General features: G+C 36.0%; 2 protein-coding genes and 1 long non-coding RNA gene across 5 annotated transcripts; 1 reads left to right on the forward strand and 2 right to left on the reverse strand.

The window, feature by feature from the left end:
* Positions 1 to 1,810: 1,810 nt before the first annotated feature.
* On the forward strand, positions 1,811 to 3,049 carry LOC142522839 (transcription factor MYB80-like). Its single transcript, XM_075626400.1, has 3 exons — positions 1,811 to 1,943; positions 2,056 to 2,185; positions 2,338 to 3,049. Exons 1-3 carry the CDS (start codon positions 1,811 to 1,813, stop codon positions 3,041 to 3,043), a joined length of 969 nt encoding a protein of 322 aa, XP_075482515.1. The 3' UTR covers positions 3,044 to 3,049.
* On the reverse strand, positions 2,130 to 2,828 carry LOC142522841 (uncharacterized). The gene is made up of 3 exons (XR_012814535.1): positions 2,708 to 2,828; positions 2,468 to 2,612; positions 2,130 to 2,359 (listed from the first exon to the last, which is right to left on the reverse strand). It is a non-coding gene; the product is annotated as an uncharacterized LOC142522841 (long non-coding RNA).
* A 41-nt stretch (positions 3,050 to 3,090) lies between the features above and the next one.
* Positions 3,091 to 22,297, reverse strand: LOC142522838 (proteasome activator subunit 4-like). Of its 3 annotated transcripts, none has more exons than XM_075626397.1 (35): positions 21,787 to 22,297; positions 20,003 to 20,105; positions 19,792 to 19,904; positions 17,490 to 17,612; positions 16,377 to 16,478; positions 16,123 to 16,288; positions 15,539 to 15,655; positions 15,383 to 15,450; positions 15,179 to 15,280; positions 14,889 to 15,105; positions 14,475 to 14,708; positions 14,273 to 14,400; positions 14,025 to 14,142; positions 13,715 to 13,936; positions 13,477 to 13,632; positions 12,373 to 12,449; positions 12,053 to 12,261; positions 11,453 to 11,669; positions 11,276 to 11,355; positions 11,081 to 11,198; positions 10,838 to 11,008; positions 10,419 to 10,584; positions 10,294 to 10,337; positions 10,161 to 10,203; positions 9,889 to 10,034; positions 9,575 to 9,669; positions 8,495 to 9,393; positions 7,148 to 7,426; positions 6,951 to 7,046; positions 5,857 to 6,035; positions 5,338 to 5,419; positions 5,061 to 5,185; positions 4,098 to 4,190; positions 3,385 to 3,538; positions 3,091 to 3,280 (listed from the first exon to the last, which is right to left on the reverse strand). In XM_075626397.1, the coding sequence occupies exons 1-35, from the start codon at positions 21,945 to 21,947 to the stop codon at positions 3,239 to 3,241; spliced, it is 5,445 nt and encodes a 1,814-aa protein (XP_075482512.1). In that variant the 5' UTR covers positions 21,948 to 22,297; the 3' UTR covers positions 3,091 to 3,238. The 3 variants fall into 3 exon arrangements, with proteins under 3 accessions (XP_075482512.1, XP_075482513.1, XP_075482514.1); XM_075626398.1 differs by having other exon boundaries at positions 13,715 to 13,933; positions 21,787 to 22,296; XM_075626399.1 differs by lacking the exons at positions 17,490 to 17,612; positions 19,792 to 19,904; positions 20,003 to 20,105; positions 21,787 to 22,297 and having other exon boundaries at positions 16,184 to 16,288.
* Between the last annotated feature and the right edge of the window lie 154 nt (positions 22,298 to 22,451).

A 22,451-nucleotide genomic window follows, 5' to 3' on the forward strand; every position in this document is an offset into this window, starting at 1 on the left:
GCAATTCAGCTCTACTCCATGATTAAGAATCCAAGTTTCCAATAAACAAAATCTCAAACTTATATGCTTAATTCGGGTATAAATTTGTGATTTTGAAGTGCTTTCAACTTGAGATATAATTGTATTTTTAGATAAGAATTGCTAACAAAGCTGATGCATATAGTGGCTGTTAGGATTGTCTCACTAATATTAAAGAAGAAAAGATCAGTAGGAAGAAGGAAAAGTCACAGAGGGGAATTCTTCTCTTCTCCCCTTCAATGTCACTGGGAACAAGGAGCTACCCCGGGGCCTTTCCATTAAGCTCTCTATATACATAAAGGAATTGGTATCTGTATGGTCCTTAAGCTGATGTAAAAGACATAGCTTCATTGATCTTGTCGATCCATCCACCCGGCGGTGGAATTTAACGACAAAAAAAATTAACATTTATATTTGAGACGGAGGAAACACAAGTTTTTAGGGTTTTTATTATTACTATAAAAAATAAGTAATTTTAAAATTAATGTGGAAGGTAGAGTTTTGTAGCCTACTGGCAGCTTTTTATTTCTTTTTGCAATTCGTTTTTTTATTTTAGGACTTAAATGCCACATTCCTTATTTAATAAAATTGGACTCCAAGTCATGTACCAAAAAAATGAGAGTTGGTGTTCAAGTTCACTAATTTGAACGATAAATAATTTTAAAATATGAATCGTTCAAACATTTTTTTTAAAAAAAATCTTTTAAAAAAATTATTTATTTATTTAAAGTGTGTTGTTTTAGTTTTCGAACAAATAAACTAAGGTGTATTTGTGTGAGTCCATTTATTTTATAATTTGATTTTGGATGAATATATTTCAAATTCATGATTTTCACATATATATATATTTGTACTTTCGATTTGAGTCCGCCTCAAACTTTTCTAGCATAATTTTCTTATAATATTTTCAGAAATATTAGTAATTTTACTTGAGATCAAGAACTGTCTTAAGTTCACATCGATCAAATTCAATGATCTTCTGCTAGATTTTTATCTAATTGGTTCGATTGTGAGATCAATTCAACGTCTCCGAAATAAATCAATTTTTAATTCCTCTTAACAAAGACATGCTTAGCAATTATAAAAATACCGGGCCGAATAGAAATCCTTTGCAATTCACAAGTCCCAAAAAAAAAGCCAAAAAACACACACACAAACAGACACAGACACAGACACACTCGGGTTGGTCTGTCTACGGAGGTAAATAAACCCGACCATACACTCTTGCAGGAAACCTTTGCCATGCTTAGGCAAACGAGATTATTTTATCAAATAGAGACAAAACCATGATTTTTTTTGCAAGAAACATGAAGCGACAGCAACCTTAGTTTTCGAAAAATCTATAAAAATCCCTGTTGTTTTGTATGATCTAATCTGTAAACCACCCAACCCACCTTTCCTTGCCTCATGTTATTGTTGCCTCAGTCAACCCCAAAACACACACACATAAGACATTGAGAGAGAGAGAGAGAGAGAGAGAGAGAGAGAGAGAGTTGACCAGGCGTCTTGCAGGTGAGCTACCAGTCTCTGCTTCACACGAGCAATGGGGCGTTGAATTCTTTAATAAAATCATGCAGTTTATATGTATTTGCAACTCCAATACCACCACTGTGCATACGTTTCTCTCTATTTAACTACACGTCCAGTCCACCGTGTGATACACACCCAAGATCACCAACTGACGGCATGTTCAGTATTTTCTCTCTTTAGAATATACATCCGACTATACAAAACGTTAGATTCATATATCCTGTCTATAAATCAAATAAAGTAGTTGACCTCATACCTGGAAATGGGTAGAATTCCATGCTGTGAAAAGGAGAATGTCAAAAGAGGGCAATGGACTCCGGAGGAAGACCAGAAGCTGTCGTCATACATTGCTCAAAATGGAACTAGGAATTGGCGTCTCATTCCCAAGCATGCAGGTTTTCCTCGGATCTAATATTTTCTTGGATTGATATGTGATTAGAATAACATTATTAATCTTCAAGGAAATTTATCAAGCTGGCTGATTCATTGCTTAATATGAATTTTCAGGTCTTCAGAGATGTGGGAAGAGCTGTAGATTGCGATGGACCAATTACCTCCGTCCAGACCTCAAACAAGGGCAATTCTCAGAGGCAGAAGAGCAGACTATAGTAACCCTTCACTCGGTCCTCGGAAACCGGTAATATCCCATACCGAGCTCAGAAAATAGAGTTATTCAATGATTCATACAAATAAATTTATTTTTTATTCGTCGGTTTGATATGGCACGAAATGTGTAAGAGTACTGAAAGGTTTTCTAACAGTAGGGATTGCTTACCTTGTCTTAAACAGATGGTCTGTAATTGCTGCCCAGCTGCAGGGACGTACAGACAATGATGTTAAAAATCATTGGAACACCAAACTTAAGAAGAAGCTTTCCGGTATGGGAATTGATCCTGTTACACACAAGCCATTTTCTCACCTCATAACAGAGATAGCCACACTTCCACCACCACAGGCTCCGAATTTGGCTGAAGCAGCCCTTGGGTGCTTCAAAGATGAAATGCTTCATCTCCTCACAAAGAGACGTATTGACCTCCAGATGCAGCAATGTGGAACAGCTCCATCTAACCACAATATTTCCATTAAACCAGAGGATAATAAAGATGATACAATTGAAAAGATCAAATTTGGGTTGTCAAAGGCCATAAAAGCGCCTGACTTGTTTCCACTAAATAAGCCTTGGGACCCTGTTGGAGCAACTTCCATGAATCTTGATAGAACTTTTCATGCTTATCCAGGATCAGATTCTGAATTCCACTACGAACTTGCATCTCTCGGTAATAATGGGGATGTATCTCCATGGAGCCAGAGTTTGTGCACTGGGAGCACATGCACTGCAGGGGACCAGCATGGTCATTTGCATGAAAACCTTGAGGATGAACAAGGGGAGAACTCCGGAACCAGAAAAGAAACAAGAATTGGATCCAGTATTTTCAACTCAGACTGCTCCTTGTGGGATTTACCATCCGACGATTTGATCAATCCTATACTTTAAGAATAATGGGGCGAGAATATATTCCACATAAAAATATAGCAAAGTCATAAATAAGAAAAAAATGTAAATAAAACCTTTCAAATAATAATCTGATTACATCATTACAAATATATCAAATAATGTATATCTTGATGTATTCCTTTTTTGTCTATTGGTCTTGGGTGAGGGGAGAGCTGTTTTAAAATACAATGTACATCAAGCAAAGTATGATGATGAAGTCGAAGTATCAGCCAGAACCTGCAAGAATGGATGATAAACTCGTTAATTAAGAGCTCATGGTTGACTCCTACTCATACCAGACAACTGTACAGCAGAAAAGGAAATCACTTATATGGCCATACCTCGAGTTGCTCTTCAGTGAACGAATCTTTTTGAATATTCCACATGTCAGCATGGGTGCGACGGAATTCTGCGATTGCTTTTGTAACAGTAAACTTCAGGGGTGATGGCTCCGACACAAAATGAGCCAGTAAGGTGACATGGTCAGGTAACCAACTGGGACAGGATTTTAGATCATTAACTATTGCATATAAATCACTTGTCCAAGAAATCAAAGCACTTGTCAATACAGTGTGTAGAATATTGATCAGGGTCAAATATATTTACGGATCAAAACATCTTTCAACTTTCATGTTAAGAAATGAACAAGGTTCTAAAAATTATTGCCCAACATTCATAATTAAAGCCATGGCACCGGTAATAAGCCTGAAGCTAACAAATGGAATTGCTCACAATAGTTTGAAAACTTCAACAAAATAGCATCTTCGAAACAGAGGCTACGACTAATTAACATATATCTTAATATGGAAATTCATTTCACACAAATTTACTAAGCATAATAACCCCAGAAAAATAACAGAACATCATACAGAGTAATCAGTGAAATACAAGCTAAGATTTCAATTTAAGCTAAGATTACAATTTGTGATCTTAGATTATTCGAACATGAATAAAGCAAATTGTGATGTGCAAGAGAATAATGCCCACTGTTAATTCTCTATGCTCTTTCCTGACTGTCTTAGTGCGAGATAAATATGTCCAGAATAGAACATACCTGGGCATATCGTAAGGAACCGATAACACGCAAGCTGCCAAAGCAAGAATGGAACCATGAATAGATGCAATGGGAACTGAAGAAACCTTGCTTCTGTAAGAGCAAAAGAGTGATAAAAGATCAGGACAGATACATTGATTCATGGAGTGCATAAGAACTGCGATATTTCAGGAGCCAAAACCCACAACATATTGAAGATGTCTCCTCCTCACATAGATAATGTGAATACCAGCTACCAGCTATATGTATATGTAAGAAATTGCACAAACAGAAATACACAGGACCACGACTAAATAAATAATTCCACACTAGAGTAATAATAACTTTGCATTGAGAACCATTCCCACTGGTCAATAATAATGACCATATTATGGAGATGGAAATGCCATAAAGGATAAATTTGATAACCACTCTTCAATTTGAGCACAACTAAAACAATTAAGAAAGGAAGATTTTTTTCCAAATTTCTAATTGATTTGAGTTCGCATGTGATTTTTTTTCATGTTAAATACTCAATCAGGTAGCGAGCTAAAATTTAATATGTTTGAACATTTCTGAAAAGGACTGCATATTCAGCAGGGCACAAACAACAATATAAGTTAATGACTTGTGAAGGCGGCTTACATAATAAGATTAGCTCTACCAAATTGTTCAAATTTCTTTAGCTTCTAGGGATATATCTATTTGAATGTTAAATAAAATGTTATCCATAAAAGAAACATTTATCAATGCTCAACAAATTGAACATAGCTCAGAGAATAATAAATATAGAAAGCTACCATACTGCATACTCATCTCACTAGAAAGGACGAGCATGTACAAATTACAAAGAAATCAAAGACTGACAAATTTTATATGGAATGGACTTAAAATCATCTTCAGAAGTAATGGTAGGCAATGCCGAGGATGAGAGGGAGGTCAATAAAGAGCATGGCATATGTAAAGTCAAAGCAAGAAAACCACCTCTGCTTCCTCTTGTTAAGTACAAGATTGGCTTGCCCATAAGCCCTGCTGCGAAAATCATAAACTAGTTGTTCATCCCCACCCTTCATTAACCCTGCTAAAACTGCTGCAGCATGCTCCCTAACCTGAAAAGGTTTGTGATGATTATACATGACAGAACTCATATTGCGAAAGGTGACTGACTGATCATTGTTTATGCCATATGGTTTGTAAACAGATACCACTAGCTAAATTTGTAAAATGAGTAAACGAGATATGTATCAGATGTGAAACTTGCCTCAACTTGATTGTCTGTCAGTAGCTTCTCTATGGTCTGCCATATCTGCTGTTTGTCCGTGTTGGAGAGAATAAAAGTGTGCCTGTAGCAGGATGGCAAAGTAATATTAAATACTGATAGGAAATCATAAAGATTAGCAATGGCATACTAAAACTAACAGCTATATTAGTTTCCCATTGGCGAAATAAAGTAGAGCCACTTTGAAACTGACTCATCACGTACCATCATGACTAAATGTAGAATCAGTACAATAATCATAACTTGCAATTATTGAATGCAGAGAGATATGATAAAACACATACATAACAAACAATAAAAAAATAATTTAGATAGTTGGACATGCGAGAAAACCAAGTCCTCTCATTAGATACTCAAAAAATGCACATCTAATTTCTTCAACAAAAGTGATGTAGGAAAATCAATTAAAGGTGTATGTAAAAAGAAAAACACGAGAACGTTCTACAGAATCTTAAATGTGCCTTACATAAAGATATACCAATTCAAAATCAGCTAGGATACCTGTACATGAAACTTCGCAGAAACGTCAGCGTTGCAGATCGAGTTCTCCAATTGGGATCTTCGGCTAAAGAAATAATAATGGGCACAGCTTTGCGTAGATGGGGTTCCCCAAACACCCTCCATTTTAATAATTCAAATGCTGCCTTCGCCAAATTCGATAGATCTTTATTCGATGTTTCCTATCAGGAACAATAATCAAGCTTAATTGTAGACTTAGGACACAACAAACATCATAGCATTGTTAACAGAGATATAAAATAAAATATCTGGCCAACACAACCTTTCATTTTGTTATGCTTCTATTAAGAGTTGTAACCAAGTTAATGAAATGACACTGCAGTACTTGCTTATTTGAATGATGGCTCAAAACTACAATTAACAAACTAATGATAGAAATCAGGGATAATAGTGTGTAATTATTTCAAATAATAGATGGACAACTGAGAGATTGTCATATATCTAAACAGCTTTTAGTTGAACTATGCAACATGTAAACAATTTGTTAGGAACAAAATTTACGAACTGAAACTATATTGCAACTAGAATGAAAAAGTTTCCCCAGAGATACACTCTGTTACAAAACCCTAGCAGAAATGCTAATATTTCCCTAACCAAAGCTAGTCACAAGATACAAATTAATAACCGAATGTCTAACGCTTCCCACTAGAATTTATATATCCTCCCCATTTCTAGATACTTCCAAGGCTCGTGGACTTGTGCACATTATTTTTGGGTCCGTAACACAATTCATTAATAAATTGATCCAGTTTTCAAAATATTAAAGTGAATTTATTTTGAATTGTTTGTACTTCATCTACTCTTCAGTGAAGAGAAAATTATTCATTCACAAGGAACAAACATTAATCCAGAGCTTCACTTTCAGGTGCTGATCAATTAGATTTCTAGTTCTAACATTATTCTAGTTTTAATGCTATTAGTTAATTTTAAAAATAATTCTAGAAAACAACAAAATACAAAATAATAATATAATAGGAAAATATTAAACTTGTGCAGCATCACATGCATTTTATTAGGAAATAAAAATGGGAAAAAAGATCACTGCAGAAGCTCAAAAGGTGCCTGACAAAATTTACCTGTAAAGATATAACAGGGAACAGAAGTTGCACAATAACATCCAGCAAAACCGAGGACCTTCCAGACTTCAAAGATGAGATCATAAAATGAAACAACTACACATGTAGCAAGAAAATCGTGTTAGTTGCTTTACTAAAGTGACAACAATTACCTACCAACCAATCAAATAAATATGATAATTTAATAGCACATGTACCGTTTCCATCCATTTTATAGCAACTTTAGAATGGTCATTTGAGATACCATTCTCAGATATTTTTTTGGTTGGAATCACCAACGCTTCCAATGCATTAAGGTTTTGTATACTAGCTACCAGTTCAGAAGCATGCTTTACTAAAAATTGATCCCAAGATTCTGCAACCCCTATATCCGCACATGTGGTACCCGCATTATGCAGGTGATCATTGCCAAAAGAAGCGTGAAGCCGAAGGTTTGAGCATAAGATAGCAAGGGTAACACCAACAGATTCTCTGACCTGTACAGACAAGACTAATAAACTTGACAAAAGATACCAGTAAATTTTGTGGGTAAAAGAGCGTTAGAAGTTACATTTTCTAGACATGGGAATGAGAAAATGGTTTCTGCTAAGAACACTCACGGTGTAGATTTAAACAGCACAACAGATAGTTTGACTGGGACAAATTTATGATCTACCAATGTTGAAATTGCAAGTATTGAAAACAACCATTCTATTTCAGAACTATCAAAAAAATATTTCAGATAATTGATGATCCAGTTACTTGTCAAAGACGACAAGAAGAAACATTCCGTCAAAAACATTACAAACATAGTTTTATTAGACAAAGCCAACGACTTTCAAAGAAGAATTGAAGCAGAATTTTTTGATATAGCGAGCCCACGAGCAAGAGAAAATGGATCGCAAGAAAGATGAAGACCATCAATAACTAAAAAATAAAAAGAAAGAGGAGAACTTGAATTATATAAGGAAAAAAATCAGAGAAAAGAAAACGTAAAAATATGGAATCGAAGTAGTAAAGAGATTAAAATTGAAGAGTGAGACTATTGTTCTCAATACCCAGTTGTTATTGTATAATCAAGATAATTCACTAAAAGTAAAAAAAATATTGCTAAAATAAAATCATTGACTGGATGGCCACACGCATGAAGAGAAAGTTCGACAAAGACTAGAGAAATGTAAAAAATTGCTTCCGCTCAGGGTTTAACTAAAATTCCTTTCTAGATTACTGGATATACACCTATCATCCCAAATAGATACTTTTTCCCCACAAGCCCAACTTTAAGGCTCAGTTAAATCACAACAATCTTTGGTCATCAATTTTCAAGCTTAGACGAAAAGATATTATACCACAAAACCCTAATTTAATTCTTGCCCATATCTTGGTCATCTCGAAGGAGAAGATAATTGATCATGGAAATTACTAAAAGAATAATCCATTTTCAGAATACTATTAAAAAAAAATCAATAACCACAGGCCAAGAAGAAAATAAAGCACTTAGTTCGACAACTAGAAAGTGACATCACACACTCTCAAGCATGTGTAAAGGAAATAATTTTACTCACTTGTGCAGACGAGTGACTCATCTTACTCAGCAATTCATTTACAAGTTCATAATGCATCTGAACTTCAAGTTCAGGCATTCGTGGTGGAGATACTTCAATGAAAGCTGCTGAAAGAAAAGTATAGCGTTTGGAAACTACAGAAGTAGCAACTGTCTGAGGTAAAGGTTTCATCAGACAGCCAATTACTTGATGCCTCAAACGAGGAATCCTGGTTCCACATTTTCCCTTCCCAGTGACTGCATAGCGAATACTAGCCGTCCACTCTGGAATAGATTCCACAGAGGGTGCATGGATAATGTTCTGCAATTTGACCTCCATCCAGCTATCCCATGCTTCTGAGATGCCGGAAACATCGGCATGCAAAACTCCAGCAAAAGCCTCAGCAGCAACACATTGCTTTGACCTCTCCTTAGCATCCGCAAAATCCACTAAAGAACTTTTTAGTGCAAGTAAAACAGGCATGCCGCATTCTTGAATAAGCCGTTTAAAAATCCGTGCAAAGCTCGAGTAAAAAGTATCACTTCCAAATAAAGAAATCCAACTAGGGGTACGAGGCCAGGCAGCAGAAAAATCAAAATAGAAACGAGTCATTGACTTGTCAGCAAAACTTTGCAAGGAAGTGTTTCCATAATTCTCTCTAGAACTGGCACCATCCGCGTCTGTGAAAATATGAACATGAGAAAGGCTATTTAAAGTCTCGTTAAAAAATCCTTCTTCCTGAAAAATATCCGTCAAAGCTCCTTCAAGGGATGACTTGGCATCTCTCTGCAATTCACCGGTAACATTTATGTTATGTTCAGGAAGTTTGTACGGTGACTCTTTCAAAAGTGTGTTTAGAGCAGAAATTGCCAGTATCCGGGTTTGTGGTAGATGACTTTTCAGATTCTTCAAAAAGTGACCTGAAATGGATAGGATTTGAAAATTATGGAATCAGAGGAAATTGCGAATTATGCAATAATTTTACAAACTAAACAGCAGACAGAAAATGCAATGGATAATAAAGTAGTAAAACGATAAGAAACAAATTTTCAGCTTATCACAATCAGATATAGTAGGCATCACAAGATATTGATTACAAACCAGCAATTTCACTCGAAACTTCTATAGATGAATTTGGATCGTTTCTAGATGCCATAGCCAGCAACAGCAGAACTCTATTAGCCATTAAATTATACCTGAAATTAAAGTAAAATAAATTAATCCAATTTGTAGTTATGCACACCAAAAAAAAAAAAAGTAACCACAGCCGCAAAGCAAAGCGGATATGCATAATGTCTGACACTGTACATTCTATGACCTAAGCTGTAGATATTGCAGCAATAGTATCAATAAAACTCTTTAAAAAAATAGAAGTAACAGTAATTCCAATAAACATTAACAAGAACAATATGTACCGCCAATGCAAGTTGGAGCTTTCAAAACTCATAGAACCAATCTCAGTAATCAGATCTGCAAAATCAGTCCCATCTGCGTGACTGCCAGTTGCCCGGGAAAAGCTTCTTGATACTCCCGGAAAATAAATGTTATACTTGACAAAAAGCTGTTATCGTCACATCTAATGTTATTCACGTATAGCATATGTTATCAAAGAACTCCTTGAGGGGTAACCTTGAAAATTTAAACTGGCTTAAACTCAGGGAAAGTGGAATGAATCAAACAATCTCACCTCGGTGATTGCTTTCTGAGCCTTCAGTGATTCATGGTTAGAACTTCAAGCAACAAGAAGTTAATCATACATATATCATTTACTGAAAACCGATATTTGGGGCGAAAACTAAATACACATCATAAAATGTTACCTGAACAAAATTCCGCAAAGGAATGAAGAAAGAGACTTTATGTCCTGGATTTAAGGGAGAAAAAGAGAAGAATTAGAGAATAGTTACTTTACAGTGTTTGATGTAAATTCTTCAAAAAGTGGTACCGTTAAACGCTTGAGAACCGTTTGGGATGAAAGTATTGCACAAGAACCTAATACTGCATTTTCAGGCGAGCTAGGATTTCTCAAGTTTTCAGAAAGAGTGAGCACACAATTTGAAATTGTTGATGGCCACCTTTTCATCATTTTGAGGAGACACTTTATTGCCATTCTGAGGACATTACAAACAATTTAGAAGTAAACAATAATAAATGAAAAAGGAAGTGGAGAAGTTTTGGTTGTAATTACATGTACATTGACATAGTGAGAGAGGAGAAAGGTTTGACTACACTAAAAAATGCTGAATTTAAAATTCGACATATAATAGTGTACACAATGAGATTGGAGGAACCTTCTCAATCTCTCAATTTCCACATCATTCAAGCACAGAATCAAAGATGGGAAAAAAGATGTAATATACATACCCTCTAACTGTTTCGTAATTGTGCAAAGCGAGCTTAAGAATATCGCCCATAAGCAGAGTCAAACGGTCAGACGGAAAAATGTTCCCAGAAGTACGGTATAAATGATATGATGACTGTGATGATCTCCACGTGTTGTGCATATAAGCTTTGTCTATAAGTGCCCACCGAGGCCTATATAACAAACTCAGTATCAAAATACACATGCCTCAACATATCAACAGGATATAACAGTTGGTTCATTACCTTCTTTTTCCTTTACAGTGAGACGACAAAATAAAATTGATTGGAGGTTCTACTATGACAGTTGACTCCAGTTTCCAGGTTTGCTTGTGATTCGACCACTCCTCATATTCACCACTTCCTGAAGGATTTACCAAGAAATAATCTGTATGATATCAAACACCAACAAGTATGAAAATGTCTAACAGGTTTCCCCACCATAATTTCCTAATGTGTCCATTATACGAATAACGAGTAGTAATAAAATGCTGTCATCAGACTTCTCCTTCAACAAATATCTGCAAGTTTGCAACAATTATGAGTTTCAGATAAGCTAGCATTTAACATGATTTCAAGGAGACAACGCTAGCAGAGAAAGAAATAAACTAAATGTACTTGCAAGTTTCGTGCATGACATCAGCAGCTTTTTGTCGTAATTCTGAGCTACCAATACGTGAACCTGTTGCTCCAGCAATCAAAAAATGAACAGAGCCTGCATCGTTGCCCATTCCATTCCGATACGATGGTGCAAAATCAGGCAAACATGATAGAACACCTTGCAACGAAGAGTCAACACGCAGAAGCGTCACTTTCAAGTGATCTTTCTCTTCTCCTGGTATTTAAAGTACACATCAATCAGTCAATAAGACTGCAATGAAACTATAGAATCTTTTACTGATGACTCGGAGAAGAAAAACGAAAGAAAACTTGTGTTTATTTTCTTGCTACACTAATGCAAACTAGATATCAAGGTTTCATGAAATCATTTGTGTAATACATTCCACAATGATAACTTACAACCATCACTAGAACCTTAGATCACAGACACATAAACACAATTATGCATGCATGTGTATCTCACCAAATTATTGTATATATAACTTCATGGTATAAAGCTCCACAGTGGTACCTAACAGTCTGGTAAATAGAGCATTTAAGGAAGCTACATGCTCAGGTAAACTAATTTCAGATGACCAACGGCCAACCAGGTACTACCTGCATCAGAGTGCATTTTAGATTGACATATTGTTAACAGGTCATCCATGGCATTTTCAAAGTGCATTTTCAGTAGCTCATTTGCAAATTGAATTTCTTCCTTAGTAGGTACATGCCACTTTGGTGAATTCGGTGGCTTATCATGGGGAAAATCTTTTGTATTGATCCATTCCTCCAGTGAAGTAGCAAAAGAGTAAGTCGAAACACACCTAAAAAGACATGATATTACACCAAATGTAAGAAACGAGTATGTGGACTGACATATGGTTGCCTACATTCTGCATAAAGTATCTGAACCAATTGTGAAAGAGTTGGCATACTTGTACTGATCCATGGGATAATAGTGAACAAGGCTCCCTAGAAGAGAACGGAGGACGTGATCACCAGCCCCATTGACCTGCAATTTATTCAAAACTTTATGGATATTAAATTTGGAACTCCAAGAACAGGTATCGTCAACAATTAATTTCCCCAAAAGAATAGATCATGTCCGCAACTCCACCGAGGCATACTAATCCAATTACCATCTCAAGTGCATGAAGGAATTATACACCTAGATAAGAATACGGGTTGTTATTTGATGTCTAATTATGAACGACCGAATAATTTCTCTGCTCACTAAATTCTGCTTGAGTTAAGTTCTAGATCACTTACCATGGAAGTACAAAAAAATAATATTAACATTTCCATGACTCCATTAAGGCATACAAATATAATTAGCATGGATACCAAATGCATGAAGTCGCAATAAACCAAAAAATAAGATTCAGATTCAATGTGTGCTGTCAAATAGTTAGATGACCCACTTTCTCCAGTCAGTAGATTCCGGCTGAGTTACTCCATATTGTATAATTAGCAAGAAACCAACCATAATTTGACCATAAAAAATCACAATAAAAAAAGTTATTCAAATCAGCTTGCGATCATGATGGGGAAAAATAAATCTAGCATCTTCAAAAACCAAATCTAGCATCTTCAAAAACCAAACACCAACAGGAATACGCAGGTCATCTAATATCTCCGTACCTTGGATCAAGAGTAACATACCTTCGGGAATCATCTTTCCTATCAGACCTTAAGAAATAGTTGCATGTCTCTTTTCAAAATCAAAACATCAACTCATGATAAACTCCCACTTTTTGTGTTCTCAATCTTGATTTTTTTACCTTATCTGTCCCCTACTTGAATACACCTATATCCAATAATCAGTTGAGATATTAAACGTGTAGAACTTGGGGGCATAGCATTGGAGATTCCTGATACTAGAGAAATATGTAATTAATGAGTCTTACTAGCTTAGTAGCCTCTAAAATTCATGCGTGAAAATTTCCTTCAGCTAACTTTCAAGTGTTAAACAAACTACTTAGACCGTGTGTGATGTGCAGAACTCTCTAAGATTCATGTCAATAAGATAGAAGAAAAACCTTCCAAGATGTTGAATCAAATGCAGAAACAATAACTTCTTTGAATTGTTTCCCATAATGCAGCAGCATCGGACCACCATAACATATTGCAACTGAAAGAACTTTCAACTGATAAACAATTGATGTCTCAAGAGCTGGTGATAGAGTGCCTTTGACCTAAAGAAACAAACACAAGTATAAGCTAATAAAATATCCTGGTGGGACTTGAACTTATCGGAGTCATTTAGAGAAGGAAAACCTTGCTAGAGGATAAGGCAGTTGAAGTTGCGCCACTTCCAAAACCAGTGGTCGGTGTTGCCTTCAATGAGGACATAACTGACTCTAAAATTGGTTTAATGAGCTGAACAACAGCTTCTTGTGGATTTGCATGAACACAAGCACAACAAAGCAGTCCAACCTCTGCAATTGCTCCAGGAAGAATATTTGTAGCAACAAACGTGGAAATTTTTTTAAGTGCCTGCTGGTTATTATGTACAGTTTCACAACAATATTTTCAAATAAAAACTGAAACATAAAGAAAATCATTTCCTCATTGATATCAAAATCACCTGCTTGTAGAGGGAATCTGAGAGCCTGCCAAGCATAATTTCAAGCATGCAAAAGTAGTAGGGACCATCCTCAACCAGGAAAGTCCCTGAACTTGCTGGTGAATAAATGCCTTCATTACTGCAGTAAGTATGGCTAATTAGACCAAAGGAAATGTGAAGCTGGTACTTATTGCCACAGACTGTACATGCATATGTAAATGTGTGCATAAGCAACAAGATAAAAAGTGAGCTATCATATTATTGCTTACAGGACACCACTAGGTTCCAGGTGTTGAAGTAAGGAAAATAGTCGACATAAGAACTCATCAAGCCACTCCGAGAAGCGAATTGAAGGAATCAGTGAAGCTCCATTCATATTATCTTCCAAGGTAGACATCTACAAACAAAAGATGATTGAGCCAAGTCCGAACAGCTTATGCCTTAAAGATGTGTCGTGAAAAGAGCCCTCACACTGGAAAATAAGGAACCGATCAGTTGCATGGTGGCCAGGGTTTTAGGAGGATCATTGGCATCCATACCAAGTAACGTGTTGGATAAAGCAACCATCAGCAGATCAGCATATGAATCAGATCCGCTAACACTAGTCGAATTCACATCCAAGGGTGCTAAAGAACTTAAAAACAGTGCTCGCCCAGAGAAAGCTATAGATGTCACGGCACTCTTCAACTGGTGAGTGGCAGTCATCTGATAATACCATCAAATTGATAATGAATAAAGTTGCCAGCACAACAACAAAAAAATAGATTTTTAACTTTAAGCTGCTGTCTCCGACATAAATTGTGATGACGATTTAGAAGTGGAGATAGAGCAAAAGGCAGTTATCTTGCCAAAATGTGGAACTGTTAACTCATTAATGCAACTTACGGTCTCCAACGCCATGTGAAACCTAGACACCAAAAATGGCAGAACCAATGATGGCTCTATGTATGACAAAATAGAAGTTGCGGCAGAAACTGTTTCAGAAAGCTGCTCGTTTTTGCTATACTGACCCCGATCAATCAACTTCAGCACGGTGTTTATAAAAGAAACCTTATCAACCTGGGTAATGAATAGTTCAGATTGCTCACTGGCATCCTTACTCCTGAAACAATAACCGTTCTCAAAAAAGCTTATCACGTTATTGCATAATAGTACTCGCGTTGAAGGAAACTTACAAATGCTCCTGATGCAACCGCTTCTGGAATAAATTCACCAAGTGAAACAAAAACCGTTCTAATGAATAAGTCCAATGACCACCATTTGAAGGATGGTAATATCTAAAAAGTTGAAAAACAAAACATATAAATCGTGAAGTGAAAAACCAAAAGGACTTTGTATAAAAAGAAAAAGGACTGTAAATAGAATTCTAGAAAACAAACTGCTCTAAAAGGTTGACCAAATTGTCAAAGTGCTTTTGAGCCAAGCTACCAGGTTTCAACAGATACACCTGCATTAGCAATCAGATGAAGTAATGAAAGCGATTACTTCAAGTCCAATGGTCATTTCTAGATTGAGGTAGTAAACACAAGCCTTACAATTGATTTAGCAACTGCCTTTGATGGTGTGCCGGTTCGATTTGCAAATAGAAATCTCGTGTTCCTGGGAACATCTACAGAAAAAGGACATGAACCCCTCCCATTTGCCACAGGCACCTACACATATATCATGCATGCACTCATTTCAGAACATAAGTTCCTCGAACAAATGTTGCATGATTTTGCATTGATTGCAACAATATACTCATCCATAAATGTGTCTTTGATACTTTTATATCAACTAAACAATGACTGGAAATGAAATACTTTCTATTCCTCAAAACTCAAAACAGATCTCAGGCAAAGGAGAGAGAGAAAGCAGACCGAAAATAGCATCAAATATACATTTAAAAAGTATAAACAAAATCTTTTTTTTTATAAGAAACGATATTTTATTAATGATAATGTAAGAACAAATTACATCAGTGGTCAGTTGACTTCTATGGCAGCGCCTAGTTCTCAAGGGACACTTTGATGAGCCTCATGTTAATCATTAATGAAGTAGAAAATCCCGAGTAACATGTATATTAACAGTTAAAAAATGGGAATACAACATCTAAAACTGTTAACTAAACAGATTCTACCTCAAACATATTCAAGTATATATTGAATAAAACTGGTGTGAAATCCTCCCAGTTAATGAACCTGTAGCTCTTTATGACACGAGCTGTAACAGAGGCCCATTGGCTATTCCAGAATTGGCAGTTTGGTATTGAACCCCAATGATCTAAACATATTCCCACCCACTCCCTGCAATGAAACGGGGAAAATCAAGCCAACAATGAAGCCACGCCTAAGTCATCACAAAATAATTTACAAAAACAATGCAGCCGTTTACCGCTGAAAGAAATCCTTATTTTCAATGTTTGTAGGAAGGAAAAGACGCAAAAATCCAGCACCTTCAAAAGAAGCATTATGCCATGGATTTTCCATTAGAGATCTGAAAATGTATTTCATCCAATAAAGCATGTGTTAAACTAACATTTGAGATTAAAAAAATAAAATAAAATAAAATCATCGAACACATCGGAAGAATGTAATTGAAAGGCCAAAGTTGCTCTTTCTCTTAGAAATAATATCGAATAATGAATAATAGCGGCTCAAGAGATCAGAAGCAAAATTCAGGACTAAAATAGAGAAAAAATCATTGAACAGAAAAATCTACAGATTAGACATTAGACAAGAACAAATGGCTATTATTCGAACATACGGTTTCTTGAAGAAATTATATCACAACCGAAATTTAAAAATTTGCGTTCACTTATAAGAAATAACATAATAAATAGGTAACTAAAATCAAATTGAATTTACCAGTAATGATTAAGCTAGAAATCAAAAGATTAACGAACTATTTCACCTACAATCAACCATTCAAAGAACAAAGTAAACAAATCAAAAATAAAAGCAGCCAATAAATCTGAGAAGTAATCTCCACTGGATACGAAACATTTATAAGCTTACTTGTTATGATGCTATAGATTCCCATTCTTAGCGAGAGAATAGTAACATAATGCAGAAGTACCACAGAGGTACTGGCATCCTTTATTGGAAAATATTTCCAATATTTCCTGAGCAATAAGTCAGACACAAGAAAACCCTATTTGTGTGCAACGCGGCATCTAAGCAAAACATAACTCAGTCCAGTGACCTAAAATCTGCTTTTCATCTATAACGACATGAAGTGACAAAGCTCATCTTTTTTTTTCCAAGTACTCAGAAGGTGAGTCATTTAAATTGTATCCACGACGTGCACTAGAATCTATGTTGCAGACATCACATGATCTGGTCAAATTAAATGAGTAGCACAATTTCAACTACACAAGAAACATAAATTTTATTATGCAGATTACTTCAACTCATTTATCCCCCTGATATTGATCAGGCCAAACTCGTGATTTAGCATTGCAAACATTAAAAACTAAATTTCAAAGAAAATAAACAACAGAAATACCTGAATTCAGACCATATCTCTAATGCAGAACCTGAAGGGAAAAATCTCCGACAAGATCGAACAAGAGAAGTCACTGTCTCGAAATGTCGTTGTCTCAATCTCCATCCTTCTGGGCCAGTATTCCTGAATCAAAAATTGAGATTTAATTTGTATGCATACTATTTGCAAACTACAGTAGAAGGCACCAGAAAATGCCATAAAGCTCAGAATTCTGAAAAACTTTTGATTGTAATTTACATGCAACAATTATAGAGAACTATCAATTTTTTAACCACAAAAAATTTATTTACTTGAACCATCTGGTGAAGCTCAAGTACCTCTGCGGAGAAAATTGATAGATATATTGCAAATAATAGAAAGATATGATTAGATCTTTTTATATATTGTTTAGGTATATCAATTAACAGATTATGTATAGGCCCAAAATTAGGAGAATATTCTGCCCTACTTAGTCCGTATATACAGCGTTCTGTAATGCATTGTAATAGAGAAAAAAATAATAAGTAATCCTTTTAAGTTTTTCTCATTCATGGCTACTGTACGTATTCCTCCACGGTACGAGAGCTAGAGTTTACTATAGACTGATAATTCCTTTTTCTGTTTTTTCTTTTCTACTTTGCAATGGCATCCAACTCTTTGTCAGATGCGATGACCACAAAAACACAGCAGCCACCTCCACAGCCTGGGTCGTTAAATCCAAGCAGAATGGATAATACTCCAAGTCAACCGTTCAAAAATTGAACAGAAGGAACTACTTGGAGTGGGTGAAATCTATTGAGCTCACAACGATGTGGTGTGGTCGCTGTAATGCACCACGACACATGAGAAAGTGTTGGAATTTGCATGAAAGACCTCCTAATTGGAAGCCTAAGTCATTAAACAATCAACAGCCCCCTCTTTCAGTAAGGAGCAATTGGAGCAATTGTATAGCCTTTTGCAATCCACAAAGTTCTCATCTATGACTTCATCTTGTTCTTAGCATGCATAAACAAAGTTCTCATCTATGACTTCATCTTGTTCTCATAAGTAATAATCCCAGTAATTGGTAGACAAGATGAAGTCATAGACGAGATGAAGTCATTGTGATGACATAATACTCACTAGAAATGATTGTTTATGCATGCCCCTTATGAGGAGCATATTGAAATGGTGTTTGTTGTCAGTGTTGTGAGTCAATTTATGCATGCCCCTTATGAGGAGCATATCGAAATGGTGTATAGATTTTGAGATATTTAAAGAGTTCTCCAGGTATGGGATTATTATTCAAAAACAAAGGATCAATGAAGTGTGGAAAAGTTCTCTAATCCAGACCAGGCTGGGTCTACAACTCAACAGGTTATTTTACCTTTGTATGTGGGAATCTTGTTGCTTGGCGAAGCAAAATCAGGATGTCGCACGAAGTAGTACATAGGCTGAGTTTAGAGCCATGGCAAATGGAGTTCGTGAAATATTGTGGATAAAACGAGTGCTGGAGTTGGAGTTCAAGGCTCTAGTGATATTATATTGTGATAATAAGTCCGCCGTAAGCATCGCAAATAACACAGTCCAACATTAAAGGACCAAGCACATTGAGGTTGACAGACGCTTCATCAAGGATAAATTGGAATAAAATGCATGTCTTTTGTCACCAAAGAACAACAAATTGATGATGTGTTGACAAAAGCACAATTCGAGCCAAAATTGGAATCCTATGTCGACAAGTTGGACATCATTGATGTCGATGCACCAAGTTGAGGGAGGATGTAGAAAATTTGATTGATATATTGCAAATAATAGAAAGATTTGATTAGATCTCTTTATTTATGTTACGGTTTAGGTATATCGATTAATTTTTTATGTATAGGCCCAAAATTAGGAGAATATTCTGCCCTTCTCAATCCATATATACAGACTACAGAGTTCTGTAATGTGTTGTAACAGAGAAAAAATAATAAGAAATCTTTTAAGTTTTTCTCATTCATGGCTGCTGTACGTGTTCTTTACTAGACTCCCAGACAAAAGTTGACAAGTGCAGTGTTAGCTTTACCAATGCTAAATGAACCGAGGTTGATAACATAGTTGTGCCCAAAAGCATACCAAGATTAGTCCATATAACAGGGCAACCAAGTGAAGAAACTATTGTACTTAAGTGAATGAAAAGAACTCGTATGTATCTAAAGAACGTCTTAATTAATGTCAAGTTCTAGCATAACAAATATGTTTATTCGACTCAGTGAAATCACGCCTTCATAGAATCACCAACGCCAAATAGCTCAGAGTGTGTTGTAGAATAAAATCACGAAAGTCACACATATGATCTCACCTTGTAAAATGTGTGTGAACCAAAACTTCATACAGAGGCCTCCACTGAACTTTCATGGACAGTTGTATCCTGTATTTGTTCAACAGTCTTACTAGAAAGTTTCCCCATCTAACCTAATAAAGAAATCACATCCCAAAAAAAAAAATCAGAGCACGTGTTAAAATTTGTGGACAAGACCTCCAGCAGGAACTCGCATAACAGATATCCTCACCTGAGCATGAAGCTTGTTCCCTGATATTTGAAACAGTTTCATTCCAATTTCTACAATGGCAGAGACATCTTCGACAGATAGCTCACTCTTGGCCTTTACAAAACTGCTCAATGAATGAAGAGTAAACTTTATCAATCAAACAGACATACATGTCACTGCTCATTAAAAAGAATTAACTTAATATGAACTTGATGGCCTGAATAAAGTTTGACAGAGAATAATAGAGCAAACGAACATACAGAATGTCAATTTACACTGTTAATCACAAGTTGCAGGACAAAAGAGAAAAAAACTAACACAAAACAGAAAACCTCTTAGAGATATAAATAACCATAGAACTGAATATAGTGCACAACAAGATAATATCCAAATCTGGTAAAACAAAACCTCGAGATCCATCCACAAAAACTAAAAATAAATGAATCAACACAAAGTGCATAAAGACTAGGAATAACTAAGCCAAATAACAAAACCTTCAGATTCATTTAGTTATTAAATGATGCATGCCAAAATAGGAATATCAAAATCAATTAAGCAAAGCCTCGAGATCCATTCAGATAAAGAAAATTGTTAAATCAATTAAGCAAAACCTCGAGATCTGTTCAGATAAAGAAAATTGTTCTAAAATCAAGTCAATTAATTGACAAGATGTCGTCAGCTGATTAATGTGATATCTATTTAAAAAGGTACACAATGACAATAGTTGTAGGAATGCAAAATAAAAAAAGATGCGGTGCATGACCAAGCTGGAATAATTAAAAAACAAATAAAAGCTTGATATGCATCAATGTCTAACAAGAGTAAACTTTAGGATCACAATAATGAGTCAAGAGCATCCCCTGTAGATAAACAGGACATCTGCTGTTTCTACAGTCCTAGCACTCAGTTTAATCCGGCACATTTGAAAAAGGAATGTGTTGGAATCTCCTCTGGTGTTGGGATGTTGTATCAATAAAAAATTGAAATATTATGGGGTGGAAAATTGTGCTCTGGTCGAGCACCACTGGCTCATAGGCCTTCCATTTTTACATCTGAATAATGAAGGCAAGATGATTAATCATTGTAATTATATTACTGTACTATCTGAGATTCTGAATGGTATATATAGGTATAACAGAACTAATGAGGCCCATAGCTTAAGGTCAAAACAATGTCAGCAACATGAAGGGTGACAGAGAGGACGGGTAACTTTTAATAAATACAAGCCTCGGTTAACTACTTAGTCGAACTCAACTAGTGAAAACATTCGACCAATTACGAAGTTCCAAATTCACATAATCACCAACACAAAAATATTCTATACAGTACATGCACTTGTAAGCAAACAAACGCATGTGCATAATAAGAGAGAGGGATGGTGGTAGAGAGTGAAGGAGGAAACAATGTTGCTTGACAAAGAAGAAATTATAAATTTTTTGTTGAACCTTGAAACTTTTTTCCCTATATTATATCAGTAAATAATCAGTTGAGATACCAAAACTCTTTCGTCCCCGGGAAAAGATTCCTATTCCAGTCAAGAACCATTCTCTCACTCGTCCAGTTTTGCTAAACAGTGGAGCGAGATGACCACACACTTGGTTTGTCCAATGGAAGATGGAAGCCAAAAGTACCAAAATGATTAATTGAATACCGAATTGAGCACGACTGCCAAACCAAAACTCGGTGCATCACAAAATCGCAGATTCAAGCAATCACAGAAACAACGATTTGGCAAGGGCAACACGATGAACTTAAAAGCGATTAAGCTGAGAAAGATAAAAGAATTGAGCGTGATAACACTTTACAGGTCAAGAACGGAGACCCATTTAAGAGTAGTATAAACGGATTCAGGATCGTCTGGATTGTACAACTCCTTAACAGACTGAACGATTCCAGCAAAAGCCAGCTTCTCTCGCTTCGATTCCTCAGCCACCGGGGGCGGCAACCATGCATTGTAGAGATGCATCCTCCGCAGTTGAATCGTTGTCGTAATAAACTTCCGAATCGGAGGAAAAACCTGAGCGGCGATGTAAAGTAGCAGTATAGAAAGCTTAAGCCGGGGGGTGGGTTGTACTCGTGCTTATATACGTGTCTTCAGTCGGTCTTCGTTTACTTTCTTTTTGCACCAAGAAATGAAAGGAGGAAAAAAAAAAGACAACGGGCAACCGGAGATTCCGGTGAATGCGGTTTGAATCGGCGTTGACTTTGGTGGTTGCTAGTTCGGAATGGGCGAGTGCAGTGGTGGTGGAGGACCGGTGACAACCTGACAGGGACCTGCGGCTGTCTTGAAAAAACGTGTTATACGAGATTTCGCCTCGACTCAGTGCTCAGCGAGCGCATTTTCGATATGCGACTAGGACAAAGTTTTTTTTTTTTTTTTTTTTGTTTTGAAACTGAGAAGCAGACAGAGATTGTATAATTGAATCCAGATTTAATATTTGGTCTCAAAATTAATATTTAAATATTAAAT

Source organism: Primulina tabacum, chromosome 13 (genome assembly GCF_025594145.1).
Source record: "Primulina tabacum isolate GXHZ01 chromosome 13, ASM2559414v2, whole genome shotgun sequence".
Lineage (NCBI taxonomy): Eukaryota > Viridiplantae > Streptophyta > Magnoliopsida > Lamiales > Gesneriaceae > Primulina > Primulina tabacum.

Excerpts from the sequence above, each read along its gene's own strand:
- LOC142522839 (XM_075626400.1), top strand. The coding sequence starts at position 1,811 with ATGGGTAGAATTCCATGCTGTGAAAAGGAGAATGTCAAAAGAGGGCAA. Across the intron at positions 1,944-2,055 it reads TCTCATTCCCAAGCATGCAG|GTCTTCAGAGATGTGGGAAG; the intron begins GTTTTCCTCGGA and ends ATGAATTTTCAG. Across the intron at positions 2,186-2,337 it reads CACTCGGTCCTCGGAAACCG|ATGGTCTGTAATTGCTGCCC; the intron begins GTAATATCCCAT and ends TGTCTTAAACAG.
- LOC142522838 (XM_075626397.1), bottom strand. The coding sequence starts at position 21,947 with ATGCATCTCTACAATGCATGGTTGCCGCCCCCGGTGGCTGAGGAATCG. Across the intron at positions 7,427-8,494 it reads TGAGTCACTCGTCTGCACAA|GTCAGAGAATCTGTTGGTGT; the intron begins GTGAGTAAAATT and ends TTGTCTGTACAG. Across the intron at positions 7,047-7,147 it reads CTATAAAATGGATGGAAACG|TTGTTTCATTTTATGATCTC; the intron begins GTACATGTGCTA and ends CTACATGTGTAG.